Source organism: Fragaria vesca, linkage group LG4, assembly GCF_000184155.1.
Source record: "Fragaria vesca subsp. vesca linkage group LG4, FraVesHawaii_1.0, whole genome shotgun sequence".
Taxonomy (NCBI): Eukaryota; Viridiplantae; Streptophyta; class Magnoliopsida; order Rosales; family Rosaceae; genus Fragaria; species Fragaria vesca.
The window spans coordinates 22,877,591-22,896,670 of NC_020494.1; the positions used below are offsets into that span (position 1 = coordinate 22,877,591).

General features: G+C 40.3%; 2 protein-coding genes across 2 annotated transcripts; one reads left to right on the forward strand and one right to left on the reverse strand.

Annotated features, from left to right (window-relative positions):
- Window positions 1–924: 924 nt before the first annotated feature.
- Window positions 925–6,230, reverse strand: LOC101303030. Its single transcript, XM_004297730.1, has 11 exons — window positions 5,894–6,230; window positions 5,695–5,785; window positions 5,522–5,574; window positions 5,337–5,429; window positions 5,180–5,251; window positions 3,836–3,908; window positions 3,708–3,753; window positions 2,412–2,475; window positions 2,261–2,314; window positions 1,888–1,965; window positions 925–1,772 (listed from the first exon to the last, which is right to left on the reverse strand). Exons 1-11 carry the CDS (start codon window positions 6,056–6,058, stop codon window positions 1,680–1,682), a joined length of 882 nt encoding a protein of 293 aa, XP_004297778.1. The 5' UTR covers window positions 6,059–6,230; the 3' UTR covers window positions 925–1,679.
- On the forward strand, window positions 2,476–13,042 carry LOC101302745. Its single transcript, XM_004297729.1, has 7 exons — window positions 2,476–2,498; window positions 8,976–9,496; window positions 9,795–9,930; window positions 10,150–10,749; window positions 11,575–12,055; window positions 12,406–12,487; window positions 12,590–13,042. Exons 2-7 carry the CDS (start codon window positions 9,446–9,448, stop codon window positions 12,791–12,793), a joined length of 1,554 nt encoding a protein of 517 aa, XP_004297777.1. The 5' UTR covers window positions 2,476–2,498; window positions 8,976–9,445; the 3' UTR covers window positions 12,794–13,042.
- Window positions 13,043–19,080: the final 6,038 nt, after the last annotated feature.

Consider the following 19,080-nt stretch of genomic DNA (forward strand, 5'->3'; position numbering starts at 1 on the left):
TCAGTGCCGTGGACGGTTCTCAGTTAGTGTGTGGGCCCCCGTGACGTGGCGTGTTTAGATCGGTGACACTACAGTACGTCACCATACATGCGGTGGGTTTTGGACCGGTACGTATATGGGTTGGGCCTCACGGTTAACGGGTATCAGCTAATTTGGACTTCTATTATTTACCCTATAAGAGTAAAGACCCTTTGTGGACTTCATCCTGTTTGCAAGTTATCCAACCAAGTTTTTTTTTTGAGAATGACAACAGAAGAATTTTATTCAAAATGAAAGAGATTACAAAATATGAGAATTATCGGTGGTAGAAGAAACTTCTCCACTCATTTTCCTACTACTAGAAACAGTTACGGGTCTGTCACTATCAATGAAATCCATGAGCCAATCGGACCCAACCCTAACCAACATAACCGTCTATCTAATTGGGCTACATACTTAGCCACCGTATGTGGCCATCAGCCAACAAACTTGTGAACCAACAAACTTGTGAATTCTATCAAACAAATCAAGAATGGTCGCATAGAAGCTGAGCATGTTTGCTCTATACAGTGATATTTTTCGTGTAGTGGTAAGATTCCGATGATGGATTCTTCTTATTAGTGAGTAAGATTGTTTCCCAGCTCAAGATTGCTAATCAAAACTCTGAAGTGTCGTAAATAAGTTTGTTGAATAGAGGCAAAGCAAAAAGAAAAGGTCTAAAGTCTAAACCTTCTTTCTTTTCTTACGCAGGAAAACCTACCATTCAAACCTGAGTTGCACAACTGAGTAAAACCTACCATTCAACAACAGGTTGACGTAGACCAGTAGAGGCTGGACAAGAGACCTTTTCATCCATATAGTCTACCATTTCGATCTAATCTCTCTGCATCCACCTTAACACGACTCTCCTTCCGGCCATTGCTGTCAACAAGATATCACCAGAGATTTTCAGGTGCGAATCCGGGAGGCGTTGCGGATAGGCCTTAAAGATTGTTCTTCCTTCCATGAATAGAAAGAAGCATCATGTCCTCAACACACGGTATGCTTCCTCTTTCTTGCGCATACTTCTTCCTGGATTTCCATTTGCTAGGATTTGCACAAATTTGCACAGATCATAGTGGAAATCTACATCCCAATCCCCCAACACAGCACCACACACACACACACACACAGAGTAAGAATAGCCTTGGATATAATAGATTCCAACACCACAAAACACAGGATACATTGCCTTCTCTATTCCGACAAGTAAAAAAATGAAGAACACCAGGATGTCGTGAGAGCAGTGGCAACAATAGAGATGTTACCATTCACTTCTATACCAACATACATGAATCGGTCCTTATTTATGATTTCAGCATATCGATTTACCACACTTTTTTGGGTCCACTTTTCATGGAGGCACCTAGTTAAAGACGCTGTTTAAACATCAAAGCACCAGTAGTATGATTTGAAGACATCCAAAATAAAAAGACCATGATACTAACATATACGCAACAATTAAAAGGTTGATTCTTTTTAACATATCCACCACCCCTGCTGAGAACAAAACTTCCCAACACAACAATTCCTCCGCAAGCACAGAATGGCCAACTTCGCGTCGTCCCTTCATGATTTTCATTGTCCTCGGTAGATAAGTATCTCAAAGTCGATATATTCGTAACTGCCTCACCTTGGTTGCTTTTGCTTTTATCATACCATCAGCGGATAGGATGATACTGTGTGATCCCACGCTTTGGAGGCAACTTTCTTAAAATGAAAAGAACCAAAGAAGAAGGCAATATCTCCACCAACTACAAAGAAAGCAGAAAAACAAATTAAAGATTAAATTCAAACACCAATTAAGCTAAAGCATAATGGACCAAAAAAGCTATTCTAACCAAAAACAACTCTAAGCCAAATCCTTACCAAGTAATATATCAAGTTTAGAACTGGGTGATTCAAAACATCAAGGTCCGCTGCCTTGTCAAATGCACATAAGCACATCTGTAGCACAAGAGTTAGAACCACAAAGCTTAAGTGAGGAGCTCATGAACCAGATGAAACAATTCAGTTCGGGCTTCAATCAGCTCTAATTGATCGAAATCAATATTAGCATGGACAATTGGAGCAACATTCCCAAATAACTTATTTGTTTATATACATCTGCTGGCACTGACAGCAAGGTATATGGATGCAAAAAGAATTTGGATTGCTCAGTTTTGATGGTTTAAAACCTAAACATGCTTAAAAACATCAAGTTCAAGGAGTACTATCCATGGACTCCAAAAATTTCACTCACCATTACGCATCTGATGAGGAAACAGGTAAAACATATGGTTGTCACGTAGCCAACCTGTCAAAGCCAAATAGGCAGCAATTAGAACATATGTACACCTAAATATCATGAACACTACCAGGTCCAATAGAAGAAAAGAAAAGATAGCAGTTACCTCCTGCAGCTTCTTACGTCTTCCTTTTGACTCCACAGGAAATCTCTGCAACATCAAAAAGAGCCTGCAACAGAGGGATTGGAAAATGTAAGTGTCATGTCAACACACACATGTACTTTATTGGATAGTCTAGGTTAAAAATATTAAATGGCCTTCTTCGGTATAGCCACCGCCAAGTGACTTTAGTGGAAAGTCTATGTTAATTGAACATAATGTTCTTTTTCTGCCAAGATGACTGCTTATGATTGGACTAATTATAAGGCCCTAGCAAGTCAGAGAGTTTGGGATCCCTAGGAAACCACCACATACCTCAAGGGTCAACCACCCTGGGTGAAGCATTGCCAATTTATCACTTCCATGAATCATAGACAACCATAGTCAAATTACAAAACCAGAAGTCACTTTCCCTTTTCTTTTTGGCAACGGCCACTTACTCATAAAAGCAAGTATCTACACAATCTTTTACCACAATATCACTCTTCAAAATAGCATTTGAAACCAAAAGAGCAATGGCTTGCATTGACTTTTGTGTGTGTGTGTGTGTCTGAAAAGAACTATATAGGTAGTGACCTTACCCAAAAGCTAATAGTCACGTGACTATTGGTTCATATCAATTTTCAATTGATTTATACTAACTTAATGCTTTTATTAAATTCAGCAATGCAAGCACTAAGAACTTCTCTCCAACATTTTTTTTCTATAAATATGCTGTTAAATTTATTTGGAAGCGGAGCCTCATCCATGGAAGGGATTCCAGGGATAATAGTAGGGGTACTGCCTATTGCTGTGCTGGTTTTATCAGTATCAGCAGTGCTTGGGAAAGTTGATGAAAGCAAAAAGCACACAATACAAGCTTTGTTTCTTTCATTTTTTTTTTAAACCAACAACCATGAGTGTCATTATTCATGCTCTGGATGATGAAGAAAGGTACATCTATCCAAAGCCTGGAGACAGAGCCCATGAAAGGGTAGACCAGATAACATAACAAATTACAAGATGACAACCATTACAGAAACGTACTAATCGTGCTGTTAGTCCACACTTTCCATGGCTTAGATATTGGCAATTTAGAATCAGAAATGATACGAATTGGACCAAGATCTAAGCTCAAGTGATCCAAGTGAATCCCAATTTGTACTCTTCTTCGATTCTTTTTCCTTTTCATTTAAGATAGCTTTGCAGGTATACATATTTCATATATTAGAAAATGCAAACTATATACAGACGCACACGCTGTGTACATGCATTATTTTATATCATTTCAAAAGAAAAAAAGCGGCAATGCAGAGCATATACCTTCCACCATACAGAAGAAATCCAAGGGCTGCAAATAAAGAGACACCTGCAGAAATATGTATTAAGATAACAGATCATGAAGATACACTTCAAAGCCTTACAAATCATATTTGGTAGTGAGTAAATACCTGCAAAGAACACTTTAGATAAGATGACCACGACTGGGACAGGCTTCCACCATAATATAAACCACATAGTTATCTGCAGAAGTTAAACATACCAAAAAAGATTATACTGATATCAGTATTACTGCGAATATAAACAAGCACATCCATAAAAAAACTTGAATCTTAATGAGCTTCTTATGCAACTTTCAGTAAAGAGAAAAGAGAGACACACCATGAGTTTTAGATGAACTCTCAATATTCCAAAACAACTGAGGTCAAGTGAAACATAATTTTAATGTGTAGACACATTTTTCATCGGTCAATTAAAAGAACCTTGAGAAAAGGTCAACAGCGTTCACGTGCCCACAAAAGCCGTTCTCATGCAATTGTAACAGTATAACACATGAAAATGAAAGGAGACTAATATAGAAACAAAGAAATGAGACGTTTCCCTTTTCAGTTACTCTCTTACTTTACCCATATACTTACATGATGAAAAGGAAAGAAACCTGATCAATGCTGGATCCAAATTCCCATTTATTAAGTCCCTCGATGCACTAAAGATAATAGTGTCAACACACACAGGCCCATTGATAAAAAAAAATGATGTAGATTGTTCCATCCAACATGACACCTTACAAAACCATCAACTCATACGTTTCATGAAAACATTTATAAGAACTTGTTACACGTTGGGTGCTTGCAGTCAACTCTAGTGAAAGCTTGAATAGACAACTGTGACACCTAACAAAATCATTGACCCATTACCTGTTGGTAGTCCTCCCCTTATAATATCCAATATACAAATTCGCTATATCCCCTGGGTGCTTCCGGCCAAAGCATAAACAAACTATGAAATCTTAACCTGCCACTCCGGTCCAAATAATATTCACTTGCCAAATTTAGTATGATATGCTAATTCATCATTCTACAAGCCTATTTTCTGCTGACCCCATTGAATAGACAGTTGACATTTGGTCACATCTACATCTGTATCTAACATTAATTCGCATCAGCAAAGGTTTAAGAACCTATTCATGAGGAAGTGATATGTGACATGTCATTCTCCTTTAGTAAACACCACAATTGGTTTCCTCATGTATGTATTTATTTAACGATCATTCCACTTGATTCAATACCTAATCTCTCTTATGTTTTGCAAAAATAGCAGCCACATGATCAACAAATTCAATACATGGAAATAAAAGAAACTGGCATCAAGAGAAACAATCGAGTATTAAGAGAAATGAAGAAAGAATCAAAAGGCTGCACATTAGGAGGTTGTAGTTTCGCTTTCAGGGGAACATGACTGGCTTCCAAGAAGAACGTCAAAAACACCATTTTGAGTGGAGCAGAATATTTCACCTGAACTACATAAACAGCAGCATTGATAGTAAAGAAGCTCGGCCTCAGTCCATCCGTAGAAACAGCACGCGCCTGTGCAATGAAAACGTCAGCCTCATAAAGCTCCATATTCCTAACCATAGTTAAAAAGAATACACCGCTTCAGATGAAATATAACCTGATAGTAGATTTCCGCCCAGAACAGAACCAAAAGCGCGTAAGTCGTGAAGAAAGCCAGGCTCGGCATATCAAGCAACACATGTTGCACAATCTACCAACCAAAAGCCACACAATCTCCACATTAGCAGTCACTAACACCACTTAAACACACGGAAATGACACCAATTATACCAAAATTCCAACCTTTGGATGTAGCCTCTGTACTTGCCGGCGGAAAATGAACACTGCTGCTCTCACTACAACAGCAAAAACAACAGAAACGCATCAGTAACTTCTCGCACCAAACAGCAATAATGAGTCATTATCAGAACCACAAAATCGCAAACCGAAAACCGAAAACTTGAAAACCTACAAACCTGCATTCACAACGAAATTGAGAAAGTGGAAGACCTTCTGCGTGGTCCAGCCGTACTCCGGCACCCGCACTTGTATCCTAACCAATTGAACCTACCAATTTTCCAAGCCACACAACACATAACAAATCAAATTTACGACGTAAAACAAAATCAATTAAATAGATAAAAACACCGAGAATATATATGAAGGATTGCTCACCACAGCAACGACGGCGACGAGGCCATAGAGGACGGCGAGGCCGTGGAAGATACGATCCTGCCAAAGCGTCGAGGCATTGATGTCGTGCCACCAGCTCGACGACTCTTTGAGATTGTAAGCTATCACCGCCGCCGCCGACTCCACTACGCCGCCGCCTCGCGCCATCACAATCCTCCGCCGCGGAAATATCTATGCTGACGTAATCACTACTCTTCGCATTAATCAATTGGGGAATCGGATTGCTGTGAATTTGTGGATTGAGATTTGGGGATTTGGAAACCGCGAGAAGAAAGAAAGAAACAATCAAAATCCAAAGCTTCCTTCCTTCTTTTGTTGTTTCTGTTATTTATTTAATTTTTTTTTTGGGGGAATTCCAAGTTGGCCGGCAAAGTAGGGGGAGCCCGAAAGAGAGAGAGGGAAGGTATTGTTTGGGCTGAGTTTAGGCATTAATGGGCTTGATTATAAAATCAATTATGACTATGGCCCTTATCCATAAGACTTGTGTCTCTACTCTTGCGTTACACGTGTCCATTCTGTAATAGGGACCTGCACACTCGACACTCGAACTTGCTAGCGGCATTTATTTATTATTATTATTATTATTATTTTACAAAAAATTTAGATGAGAGCTTAGTTACGTTACAGCATCTCTAACAGCTTCCCTATTTTCTTAAACTTCTCAATTTTGGAGAATATAAAACTGTTTTTAGGTCCAACAGCTTCCCTATCTCATTCCCCAAAATGGGGATGAAGAAGAAAAAGAAGCCTTCATTCCCCAAATTTGCAGCAAAACATTCCTTCCCTAAAATTAAATTCTTCACATGCTCCAATGAATTTAAGATAACAATAAAATATTTTATTGGGTAGTTTATTGTTATAATGTAATATATAATTTTTTTTGTTATAATTAATGATGATATATTATATTTTATTGTTGTATTAAATGCCGAAATCTCCAAAATGGAGAAGCTGTTGATCATAATTTTGATCATAATTTTTTTGGAGATTTTAGTTTTTGCTTCCCCATTTTAGAGAAATTTTGGGGAAGCTGTTGGAGATGCTCTTACACCATTATTGTCAGGGAAAAAATTTATGTGAGAGTTTGGTTACGCTACACCACCATCATCAGGGCAAACCTACAATCTCAACCTTGAAGGTTGACAAGGCAAACCTACAACCTCAACCCTGAAAGACTGACAGTGGACACGTACCTGTCACACCTTTACATATCGCGAACCAACGAGGATAGCGGGGATTGAACTTGGATGGGGTCTCCACCACAAACCCGCCATTGCCAACTGAGCCAAACCTCGTTGGCATTTATTATCTTCGAATTATACTTGTAAATTTATTTATTTATTATTTTTTATAAAGTACTTGTAAATTTGTAATGGCAGTCCGGATGTGAAGTGGACGTATGCACTCGGCTTAAAGTGCGGACGTCCATCCGTTCTCCACCCTCCGACGCCGACGACAGCGCTCCTCCACCCCAGAAGACTCCAGCAGCGTCCCCGACCACTTTCCCTCCCCGGCGAGTCCATTCTTTTCTAGTTTTCCGGTGAGATCACCTAAAACTTCAAACAAAGTCGATCTCGTTGGAAAACTGGAAAAAAACGGACTCGTTGGGGAGGAAAAGTGGTCGGGGACGCTGCTGGAGTCTTCTGGGGTGGAGGCGCGCCGTCGCCGCCGCCGGAGGGTGGAGAACGGACGGACGTCCGCACTTTAAGCCGAGTGCGGACGTCCGCTCCTCATCCTTTCTGTTTGTAATGGTAAATAAAAGTTAAATATGGAGAGTAAAATTTACACTACGGTTTTTAGTTTTTTACAAATCACACTATTTCGATAGAGAAACTCTCGGTTTATCTGTCTGAACCTAAGTTGCATGGACACGGACACGGACACGGACACGGCGACACGACATGGTGATACGGCACGACTCAAAAACTGAGTTTCTGACACGGCAAACAAAATTATATATTTATGTATTTTTAAGAAATAAAAAATATACTAATATATGAAATAAGTTCATTACATTACCAAATAAAGTTCTAAATTCAATCTATTTCATAACCATAATAAATAAGTCAAGTGCATAACTAATAACATTAAAAGCAGCAGACCTCTAACACCTAAAACATAACATTAAATAAAAACAGACTTGAGCAGTAGCTTGTTTTCAAACATGACAATCTCTAGCACAGTAGCACCTAATAAACAAGAAGATTAACTAATATAATTATCATATCCATAATTCATCCAAATTTTTTTATTTTTTTATTTTTAAGTCTAAATCGTTAACGTGACGTGTCGCAATGCCTTGTCGGGGCCGGTTAACGTGTCCGAGATGTGTCCGAAAAGTCAATTTTTTTCGGACACATCACATGATGTGTCGGACACGTATTTTGCCATGTCGGGCGCCGTGTCGGCGTGTCCGAGTGTTGGACATTTTAACACTCCAGGGGTATGGAGTATCCGTGCAATATAGGTCTGAACATGATGTATACGGCTAGAAAAACGATATTCACTGGACCAAGAACACCTCACGAGTAATAGGTTGAGCAATAGGTCTTACATAGTTATAAAATTGAAGATTTAACGGGTTCAAACTCGACAAAAACAAAATGAGCCGAGCATGAACTTATCGGTATTCGTCACGACTCGACTGATTTACACCCTTAAGCATGGGTCCAATATGGCTGTAACCCTATTGTGTTATTTGGCCTGAATGTGCAGATCTACTGCTAGTCATGTGCAAAATTGGGCAGTATGGGAGCAGAAGTATATGAAGTAGATAATCAGGGTTTATGGGGCCTTTTTCCAACTATTTAATATTGGTTTAGGACCATGTTTGGGTGTAACATGCATAAACTAATCAAGAATTGATGGGTTTGAATGGTCAAAAGAGCAATTAAAGGATCAAATGATCTATGAATGTGGGTCTCCTACTCATCAAGTCATTATCGTTTCATCAAGTCCCTTTTGATCTAAAAAGAATGTTTTTGTATTCAGTGGAACCACCAAATCAAGAGCCCCTCAATTTGTTTTTCTAGCATAATGACCTTTCATATGTTACAATTTACAGACTATGAATCATTTTCATAGCAATAATGTCACAGCTAAAAGCAAGGTATAGAACACAGAAGAAGCATTGGGATCACTGTGAGAGTCCTCAGCCCATACCCTAAATTGATGCAGAAAATAAGGGATCCGATGAGTTGTGGTCTCTGAATAAGTGGGAGGCATTACCCTATTATGAATGCCAGCCATAATATAAAGCAAGCTGCTCGTTTCTGCGTCTGGGTCCTATTCCTTTTTGTCTGTCAAGCTAAAACAAAGAGAGAGAGAGACCTGACTCTGGTCACTGTGTTGGGTGTACCACACTGACTAGGTGAAAGCTCAGAATGGGAAAAACTCAGTAACTCATTCACGCATGACTGAGATTGACAGAGATTGAGTGAAATTCCACCACTCATCTAAGCATGGCATGATGTGCACGCCAAAGTTTGTAGCTTTCTGAAGTCTAAATCACCAAGAAGAAGAAGAAAAACCCAGATGCTATCACCTACCAAGTCTATGGATTACGAAAGGATCCAAAAGCCTCAGGTGCCTTTTGCTTCTTCTTCTTTCACATAATGTGCTTCATTTCATTCATGTTTTTACTTCATGTTGAGTCCAAATGTGTAGTATGTTAAGAGAAAATTACAAAACGAAGCATCGCTTTCAAAGCTTGTCTCTTTTCCTCACTTCAACTGTGTGAAAGACACAACCTTTTTTGATCTGTCAATTTCAGGAGACCCACATATTTGGCTCAAAGTTTGTGTCTTTCTGTTGGGTTTTTGGGTATAAACTCAGATACCCAGTTGGAAGAGTGTGGTTTTTGATGTGAATTTTGGAAGTGCAGGTTGGTGGTGGTGGGGGATTTTCACCTGGGAAGTTGAGGACTATGCTACTTGGGGTAGAGAAGAAGAGGAAGGAGCAGGGAGATTCTGAATCTACTTTCAATTTGAGATCTCAAGCTTCTGAATTTGAAGGGAATGGTATGTTATTTTTCCTTTCAATTTTTGAATCCTAGAAGATAGCAGTTAAAGTTCACATCTTAATTGTACTTGTACTACTATAGCAAATGTGAAACTATGTCATTTGGCAATTGGGTGCTGCAAAAGATTCACTCTTTATACTTTATTTGGCAGATAAGATTAATGCAAACTAACACAAGACATAAGAGTTGGGATGTTTGACTAATTCTAATGTTGCAGGTGGTGCTGATAACTGCAAAGACGTAGATGTTGTGAGTGTTCATCCTGAATGCTCGACTTCAACTGCTGTTGATTCATCAGGCTCAGAGATGATGAGTGACCGCAGCTTGAAGGATAATGCATTAGGCAATTTCAGAGCTAGGAATCAAGAACACCCGTCGTTGGATTATGATAGTGGACATGATGCAATGAGTACTGTGTCCTCTTCCATCTTTGAGTTTCAGAAGGCAGAAAGGGGCACACAAAGACTGCCTCTTGCACCTTTCTCCAAACCAGCACCATCCAAATGGGATGATGCTCAGAAGTGGATAGCAAGTCCAACTTGGAGCAGGCCAAAGAGTGGGCAAGGAGTTGGATCACGAAAGGCGGGTAATCTAGGTTATGGAAGTCGCCAACCGACGACAAAGGTTGTTGTTGAAGTTCCAGATTCAAAAGTAGCTAACTTTGAAGAGCCAGATACCAAACGGATTGACACAAATCAAACTAAGATGGAAACTGGGGGGCAGAAGTTTGTTAACTGGGAGGCTGAGCCCTACCCCATTGCCGATTCTTACATCAAGCCTGTGCTCATGATCGAAAATTCTGTTGGAGAGTCAGCAAGTAAGATTGTGCTTTCTGTTTTCCTTATCTTCTTCTTTTGTCTAGTTCAGTTAAGATTATTGTTTCATGGCTACATCATTCACTACAGAATAAGATTTTCAGCACTGCAATCAATCTACCGATATATACTATATCATGTGTTCTGAAATGTTGTTAATACTTAATACTACCACTAGAAATTATTGATGATTGAATATGTTAAGGATCAGTACTTCGCAATCTCAAAAAAAAAAAAGGATCAGTACTTTGGTAGGGACAAAGTTTGGTTACTACTGTTTTATAAAAAAAGAACGAGTATGTAAACTTTGATAGAATGGATGCTCATCATGTCCTTTATGGTTGTTATGGATGACTTTGAGGACAACAATGAAGAATATGAGGCCTGGACATCTCAAAATTTCATTGCTGCTTTATAAGTTTAAAAGCTTCCATATAGGATTGTCTAAGCCTGATAATAATAAATATATCAGGATTATGGTCAGAATGTGGTGGATTGGCAATAACGTGAGAATAGTTATTAGTTTCATTGCTGGTCGTAATGAAAGGTGTAGGTAGCTTATATGTTGACACCAACTGTGTTAGAAGATGAAACCTTTTCTGCACGATGTTATTCATGCTGCACTTAGGTTTGAAACACACATCAACATATGTAAGAAGACTTAAGAAAATGGGGTTATTGATACTGAAATTATGTGTATTGATTCAGGATTAGTCCAATATACCACAAAATAGTTGGGGTGGCTGAGGTGCTTGGAATTATTACTAAAACTTATTTTTGCTTGTTCCAATATCTAAAACACTACATCTGGCATATGATATTTGTAGTCAATCTTAGCCGGCTGGATTCTTCTGGAGCCTTCCATGGGACGACGACATTTATTCCTCCCCCTTCAACAGCAAGGTCTGTGTCCATGAGAGATATGGGTACAGAGATGACACCAATTGCTAGCCAGGAACCTTCCAGGACTGGAACTCCAGTGGGGGCAACAACACCAATTCGTAGTCCAACTAATTCAAGGCCGTCTACTCCCTCCAGAGCTGCACAAGCTTCATCTCCCAATGCTCCATCTATTGATCACATAGGTCCTAACAAGGAGCTGTCTGAGAAAGAGAAAACTAGGCGAGAGATAATGGCTCTTGGGACACAGCTGGGTAAGACGAATATTGCTGCCTGGGCTAGCAAAGAAGAGGATAAAGATGCATCAACATCAGTAAAATCTGCAGCATCAGAACAACTAGCTAGGAGTATTATTGAGACACGTGCAGCAGCATGGGAGGAGGCTGAGAAAGCCAAGTATTTGGCTAGGTTAGTATATGCATGCCCTTTGTGTTTTCTTCACTGATTTCCATTTTGATACCCCTAGAATACTAAATGTATTAATATCTGTCTATATATCTATAGATAGAGATAGCTAAAGCTTTAAAAGTATACTATTCTACCGAAGTTCCAAATACTCTGAAGACTGAGGAATGTTGCAATGATAGGAGATGGATTTCAGGCACATACTAAAGAAGTAAATTTCAGTAAGGTCAAAAGATAGATGAAAAGAATTCCATCTCTTACAATTGTAACTTAATTGTTGGCTCATCAAAGTCATTATGCTCTGGTTGTTCTATGTTACAATTCATGCTGTAATGATAACTGTAATTGTCCAGGTTTAAACGTGAAGAGATGAAAATTCAAGCGTGGGAGAATCATCAGAAAGCGAAATCAGAAGCAGAGATGCGGAAAGTCGAGGTACTTTATTCAACGAGCTTCCTTCAATGACCTGTTAGTGAACTCAAATTTCTAATCGATGGAGTCTCTTGGTTTATTGAAACTGACAGCTGAATTTTCCAGGTAGAAATCGAAAGGTTAAGGGGACGGGCACACAGTAAGCTAATGAATAAAATAGCAGCTGCAAGGCATAAGGCTCAAGAAAAGCGAGCAGCAGCGGAGGCCAAGAAAAACCAGCAAGCTGCAAAAACGGAGCAACAAGCAGAGCACATTCGCAGAACTGGCCAGGTCCCTTCCACATTTTGTTGTTGGGGTTGGTGCTCTTGATGTTCGAGTCACTTTGTACCCTTTTGTCGATTTTCTGTGAATTGCATTGTATGTCCATGGTCAAACACCGTAGGATGTCCAGCCTTCATGTAGAAACCAAAAAACTCTGATTTAGAGCCAGTCGATTCCTTTGTTCATCACGACGACAGAAGAGTATTAGGATTCAAGTGTTTAACAGCATAGTAATGTACCTGCATCTATCATTCTATCTAGTAATGAGTAATCTAGTATCTTCCAGCAATTCAATGCATACAGCAATGCACAAAACGATATCATCTAAGATCACCTCAAGGATCCACCATGTGCACACTATTTACTCCCATACTTTTGTAATGTAGCCCACAAGTAATTGTAACATCCTTCAAGCCCAAACAGAAAAACATCCTCAAGGCCCAAACAGCAAAAAGAAAAAAGACGGGAAGATATAAGCCAAAACCTAGATCAGAACTCCGTCTCCTTCCTCACTTCAACCTCTCGCATCCCAATCTTCAAGCCCGATAAGAAGTCTAATCTCATCTCAATCCCAAACCAATCCTTATCAACCTCATCTCAATCCCAAAACAAACCTCAATTCTTCTGTTCATCACAACAATAGAGATGGATATGCCGATCTACCTACAGTTTGTCGTCGACTCTGAGTATGACGCTGCTAGGCGTCGGAGCGTCTTTCGGCATCGGTGGTATGTGATCGAGGAGAGAGGTGATCAAGAAACGGCCGCAGATGATGAGTTGGGGGAGGAACACTGGATCGTTAAAAGTGTACATGATAGAGTCAGACATCTGCGTCTTCCCCATCTAAATTATGATCTCGATCATTCCTTTTTCGCCGTCTCCAACTCCCGTTTATTCTTCGTCGGTGGCTATACCACCCATGGACCGGGTATCCATGAAGGCAATGGAATTCTCCACATTGACTTACAACGGAGCGACCTCTCTTGGGAGAGATGCGATAAAGGGGCTCAAGAGTTCAAATTTGTGGGTGGGGTGGCGGTTTGCGATAACGGCGATTCAATTTATGTGCTGGCATCAACTAGGCATAGGTTGCAGTTGCTCCGCTTCGGCTGCCGCAACGTCGAAGAAGGGGAGATTATGTCCCTCCCTCCGCCTGCTGATTTTTGGCCAAGATTCTGTTTTGCTGTGTCTGGGTCCAAGATGCTCCTGTATAGGCCTCCGCTCTTGGGCATGGAAGACGAACCGTCTCATTTCGGCTACTATAATCTGGAAAATAAATATTGGGAAGAGAGCATATCCGTTCCGGGCACCATCCCTGCAAGAAGCTGGGGCTTTAAGCCGTCGGCGCTCTACCGCATCGTGCTGGTGAAAGAATCGTTTCTGATACACTTTGAACGTTTGGGTTCCCCTCCCAAGGTGCCGGACTGTGGTCCGGGTTTGTATGTTTATGATATTCTGGGTTGTAAATGGCTCTCCAAACCAGTCCAGGGTCTCCCAAACGATGACTACGTCCTTCCCTCCGTGGAAACTGAACAGCCTATCAGGTACGCATACCTGATGCAAGTCCGGAGAGATGTACTGAAATTGGCTCTTGTTTGGACCAGGGACGGGGCCGACTACGACGACGGCACCGTCAGCGACCAGACTGAAGTTCATTGGACCAAATTCATACTCCGCATCGAAGACCAAGACAATAATCTCCCAACCTTCTACGCTGAATGCTTGTCTTCTGGAATCTGTTACGGTGGCAATACCAGCTTGGCCAATTGCTCCGCTGGATAGGATTGATGCCTCTATAGAATGTTGCAAAACCAATTTGTTGGTAAAATGTCACTATTACAGTAATGAATCAGTTTCACCTTCCTTTTTACTTCTTTTTGTTTTTGATGAACTATGAGGCCCCGTTTGGTTAGCAAGAATCTCAAGATAGAAAAATAATTTATTTTCTTTTCATACTGATATGGAATGGAAATGGAAAAGGTTTTGGTATTTTTGTTTGGTTGATATTGTAATTAAATAATTAGTAATTCATTTACATTCCTATTACACAATATTTAATAAGTCATAATAATGAAATTGAAAATTTAATTTCTAATAATACTCTTTTATTAATTGCATATGTGATCTATTTAAGGGAATATAAACTTTTTAGATAGCTAATTTCTGTAATTTACATTTGACGGTGGGAATGGAATAAAATACCATCCCTCACTAGGTAATTCAATTCAGGTTTTATGGGGGAGTCAATTTCTAGTCATATCTCATTTTTTGTTTCTTTTAATTTCCAATCTTTGTTTACAACCAAACAACACAATAAAATGGAAAATGAAACCAATTCCATTTTCATACCATCTTTTCCTATCATACAAACAGGGCCTGAAAATAGGTGATCATTGGATGGAATTAACAAAATGATTGGATATTGGAGGAGTTTGGAGGAGTGGTGGAAGACGGTGGTGGTTAGGGGTCATCATGGGCTGGGTTAGGGCCGACCCTACCCTAAAATTTAGGGCTTAGGGTAGGGTCAGGTAGGGCTCGGTCAAAGTCAACAAAATTTAGGGCCGGGTAGGGTAGGGCTGATGCTTGAATATGCAAGCCCTTATTCGTCCTAGCGGCCCATTTCGTTAGGGTTAAAAGGGCCGGGTAGGGCCGACCCTTTAAATAAGGCTAAATAGGGCCGAGATGGGCTAAGTCATTTTTTTTTCTTTTTCTTACAATTTAACTCAATCCTCAATGATTATATTACTTATATGTAATACACATTATTTTGTTATTTAACATACATGCATATGCATATACATTATATTTAACTTCGGACATCTATATATAAATATTAATCTAAGAGGTTATACTCATATCTCATGAATTATCTCTCGAAAATCTAAATCATCAAAATACAATAGTTATTCAACGAAGCAAAAGAAAATCAAAGAAATAAGCTAGAAAATCAATTACAAAAAAGAAGATTAGTTGTATTATATTTAAAAAAAATAATAGACATATTAAAACAATAGAAAAAATAAGAATTTTTTAGGGCTTAAAGGGCGGGCTTTTAGGGCCGGGCCGGGTTTGACCCTAAAGGGCTCAATAAGGTAGGGCCGTAGGGTAGGGCCGGGTTTCATTTGTTTGACCATTGCCCTACCCTATTTGAGAAGGGCTACGGCCGGCCCGCCCTAATGGAGGGCCGGGTAGGGCTTCGGCCCTAGAGGGTAGGGCGGGTTTTATGGCGGGCTAGGGCCGAAGGGCCAAATGATGAGGTCTAGTGGTGGTGATGCCTAGAAATGATCTTTCCTTCCCAAAAATAAAAAACAATAAAAAAATAAGTGATCTTCCAGCAGTCTAACGCATAATTACATACACCAATATGTTTGAGAGTAAATTTACACCCTCTAGATTTGTAGCATATCAAACCATTTATGTGGTTCGTCGTGGATACGATCGAATATCTAAGGCATATTTGAGGCAAACCGGGCTACTTATCGGTATAATGTTGATTATCAAATATTTTGGTAATTAATGATATATTAATTGTTTGCCTGCAAAGTGACCTTGGAAGGGATCTTGACGTGTGCATGCTAGTGATCAAGATTTGTTACCTTTGCAATTAAGGTATCGTGGTATAATTGGGGTTGATGCAGTACATATATCTACGGCCAAGAAGCATGCAAGAGATACAATTATATTATTATGAGGATTCATTCCTTATTGGTATATGCATGGAATGATCACGTCCAGAAAACTTTTCAAGAGCAATTATATTGCTTAGAAGACTCACGGTGCTATCTAATCAATTAAGGTTTCCTTGCCTTAATTGTATTTGAAGATATCCACGTCAAGAAGATCTTCAAGAATTATATATTGAGGTAAATACCTTTACCTAAACTTCGTATCTAGTATGATACGTGAACCGATACATGCGGTTCAATTAAGTAAATATATTTATTTTCTATTGGGTAATTACTAGCGGAATATTTGCCTTGATATGCAAGTTATTCGCGAACCTATTCTCTGTATAAGCGAACGAGGAGAACCCTGACAATTCAACAAAACTCTGCATCACTGCAAATTGGACGCCTCCCCAGTTCTTACTTCATCTCAATCCCAAACCAATCCTTATCAACCTTATCTCAATCCCAAAACAAACCTCAATTCCTTTGTTCATCACAACGATAGAGATGGATATGCCGATCTACCTACAGTTCGTCAACTTTGAGTATGACGCTGCTAGGCAACAACTTAACCACTGATTTGGACGGCGACTTAACGGATGGACCTAATTGTGTGACATTGGATAGTTAATGGAGTAATCGATTGAAATTAAAAATTAATGGAGTAAACTGTCGAGCGCATGAAAGTTAATAGAGTGACCAGTAATTAATTCAAAATATATCATCGTCTAGATACTAAACTTTGAGACATATCCTATTACTTCCTTTCCTCACATCCTCAAGGCCCAAACAGCAAAATATCCTCAAGGCCCAAACAACAAAAAGAAAAAAGACGGGAAGATATATATAAGCCAAAACCTAGATCCCTCTTGGCTTCAACCTCGCATCCCAATCTTATCAAACCTCAAAACAAGGCTGGCTCATCTCAATCCCAAACCAATCCTTATTAACCTCATCTCAATCCCCCAAAGCAAACCTCAATTCCTTTGTTCATCACAACCAAGAACAGAGAGAGATGGATATGCCGATCTACCTACACTTTCTCGACTCTGAGCCTGACGCTCCTAGGCCCGGTGAAAGGCGTCAGACCGGCCCTCATCATCGGTGGTATGTGATCGAGGAGATAGGTGATCAAGAAACAGCCCCAGATGATGAGTTGGGGGAGGATCTCTGGATCGATAAAAGTGAACAAGATAGAGTCAGACGTCTGCGTCTTCCCCATTTAATTCATGATGTCCTTTATGCCGCTTTCGTCGCCTCCAAGTCCCGTTTATTCTTCATCGGTGGCCGTACCGTTAGGAGGGAGGAGGGTATCGATGTCGATAATGGAATTATCCACATCGACTTGCAGGACGACCTCTGTTGGAAGAGATGCGGTAATTGGGGTGAAGATATCCAATGTGCGATTGAGGCCGCGGTTTCCGAAGACGGTAATTCGATTGTGGTGGTGGCTGATCAGGTGTTCCGCTTCCGCTGCCACGACGTCCAAGTAGGGAAAGCTTACCCCCTGCGTTCTGATTTTTGGCCAAGATTATTGCTTGCTATTTCTGGGCCCACTATACTCACGTATAAGCCTAGTCGATCGGACAGCGACAGACCGGATCATTTGGGCTATTATAATATGGAAAATAAATCTTGGAACATAAGCAAAGACGTTACCAGTGGCCCCATCTTTGCAAAATGGGCCTTTAAGCCGTCGGTGTTCCGCCGCTCCGTGCTGGTGAGAAATTCGTTTCTGATATACTTTGGACTTAACAGTCCCAGTCCCATGGTGCCGGACTCTGGTCCGGCTTTGTATGTTTATGATATTCTTCGTTGTGAATGGCTCCCCGAACCAGTCAGGGGACTCCGAAAGGATGGCATCATCTTTCCCTCGGAAACTGGATGGCCTATCTATTCCCCATACCTGATGCAAGTCCGGAGAGATGCACTGAAATTGGCTCTTGTTTGGTCCGTCTGTGTCGACGACACCCCCATGGAGGAGGAGGAGGACGACGACGACGCAGACGACCTCGTCAGCTACGGGGGCGACTACGTCAGCAACCATACTGAAGTTCATTGGTCCAAATTCATACTCCGCATCCATGACAAAGAAGACGACAATATTGCCCCAACCTTTTTCGCTGAAAGTTTGTCTTGTGGAACGTTTTATGGTGGCAAGACCCTCTTGGTCCATTGCGCGGCTGGATGAAGTGCAGAAGTCACACTTGAAGAGCCAGTATTCTAAGAAGGCGATGCCCTTAATACATTTGCTGGTGTGGGTGTTATAGTTGATCCAATCCGGTGAGAGAGACACATGCTGAAGAGAGAGCCAGAAGGGTCTCCGAGCTTAACAGCAAGTACCTACCTTTTTTGTTGTTTGGGCCTTGAGTACCGTGTCCTCTTCCATCTTAGAGTTTCAGAAGGCAGAAAGGGGCACACAAAGATTGGGGAATATGGTCAGAATGTGGTGGATTGGCAATAACATGAGAATAGTTATTAGTTTCATTGCTGGTAGTAATGAAAGGTGTAGGTACGTAGCTTACATGTTGACACCAACTGTGTTAGAAGATGAAACCTTTTCTGCACGATGTTATTTATCCTGCACTTAGGTTTGAAACACACATCAACATATCTAAGAGACTTAAGAAAATGGGGCTATTGATACTGAAATTATGTGTATTGATT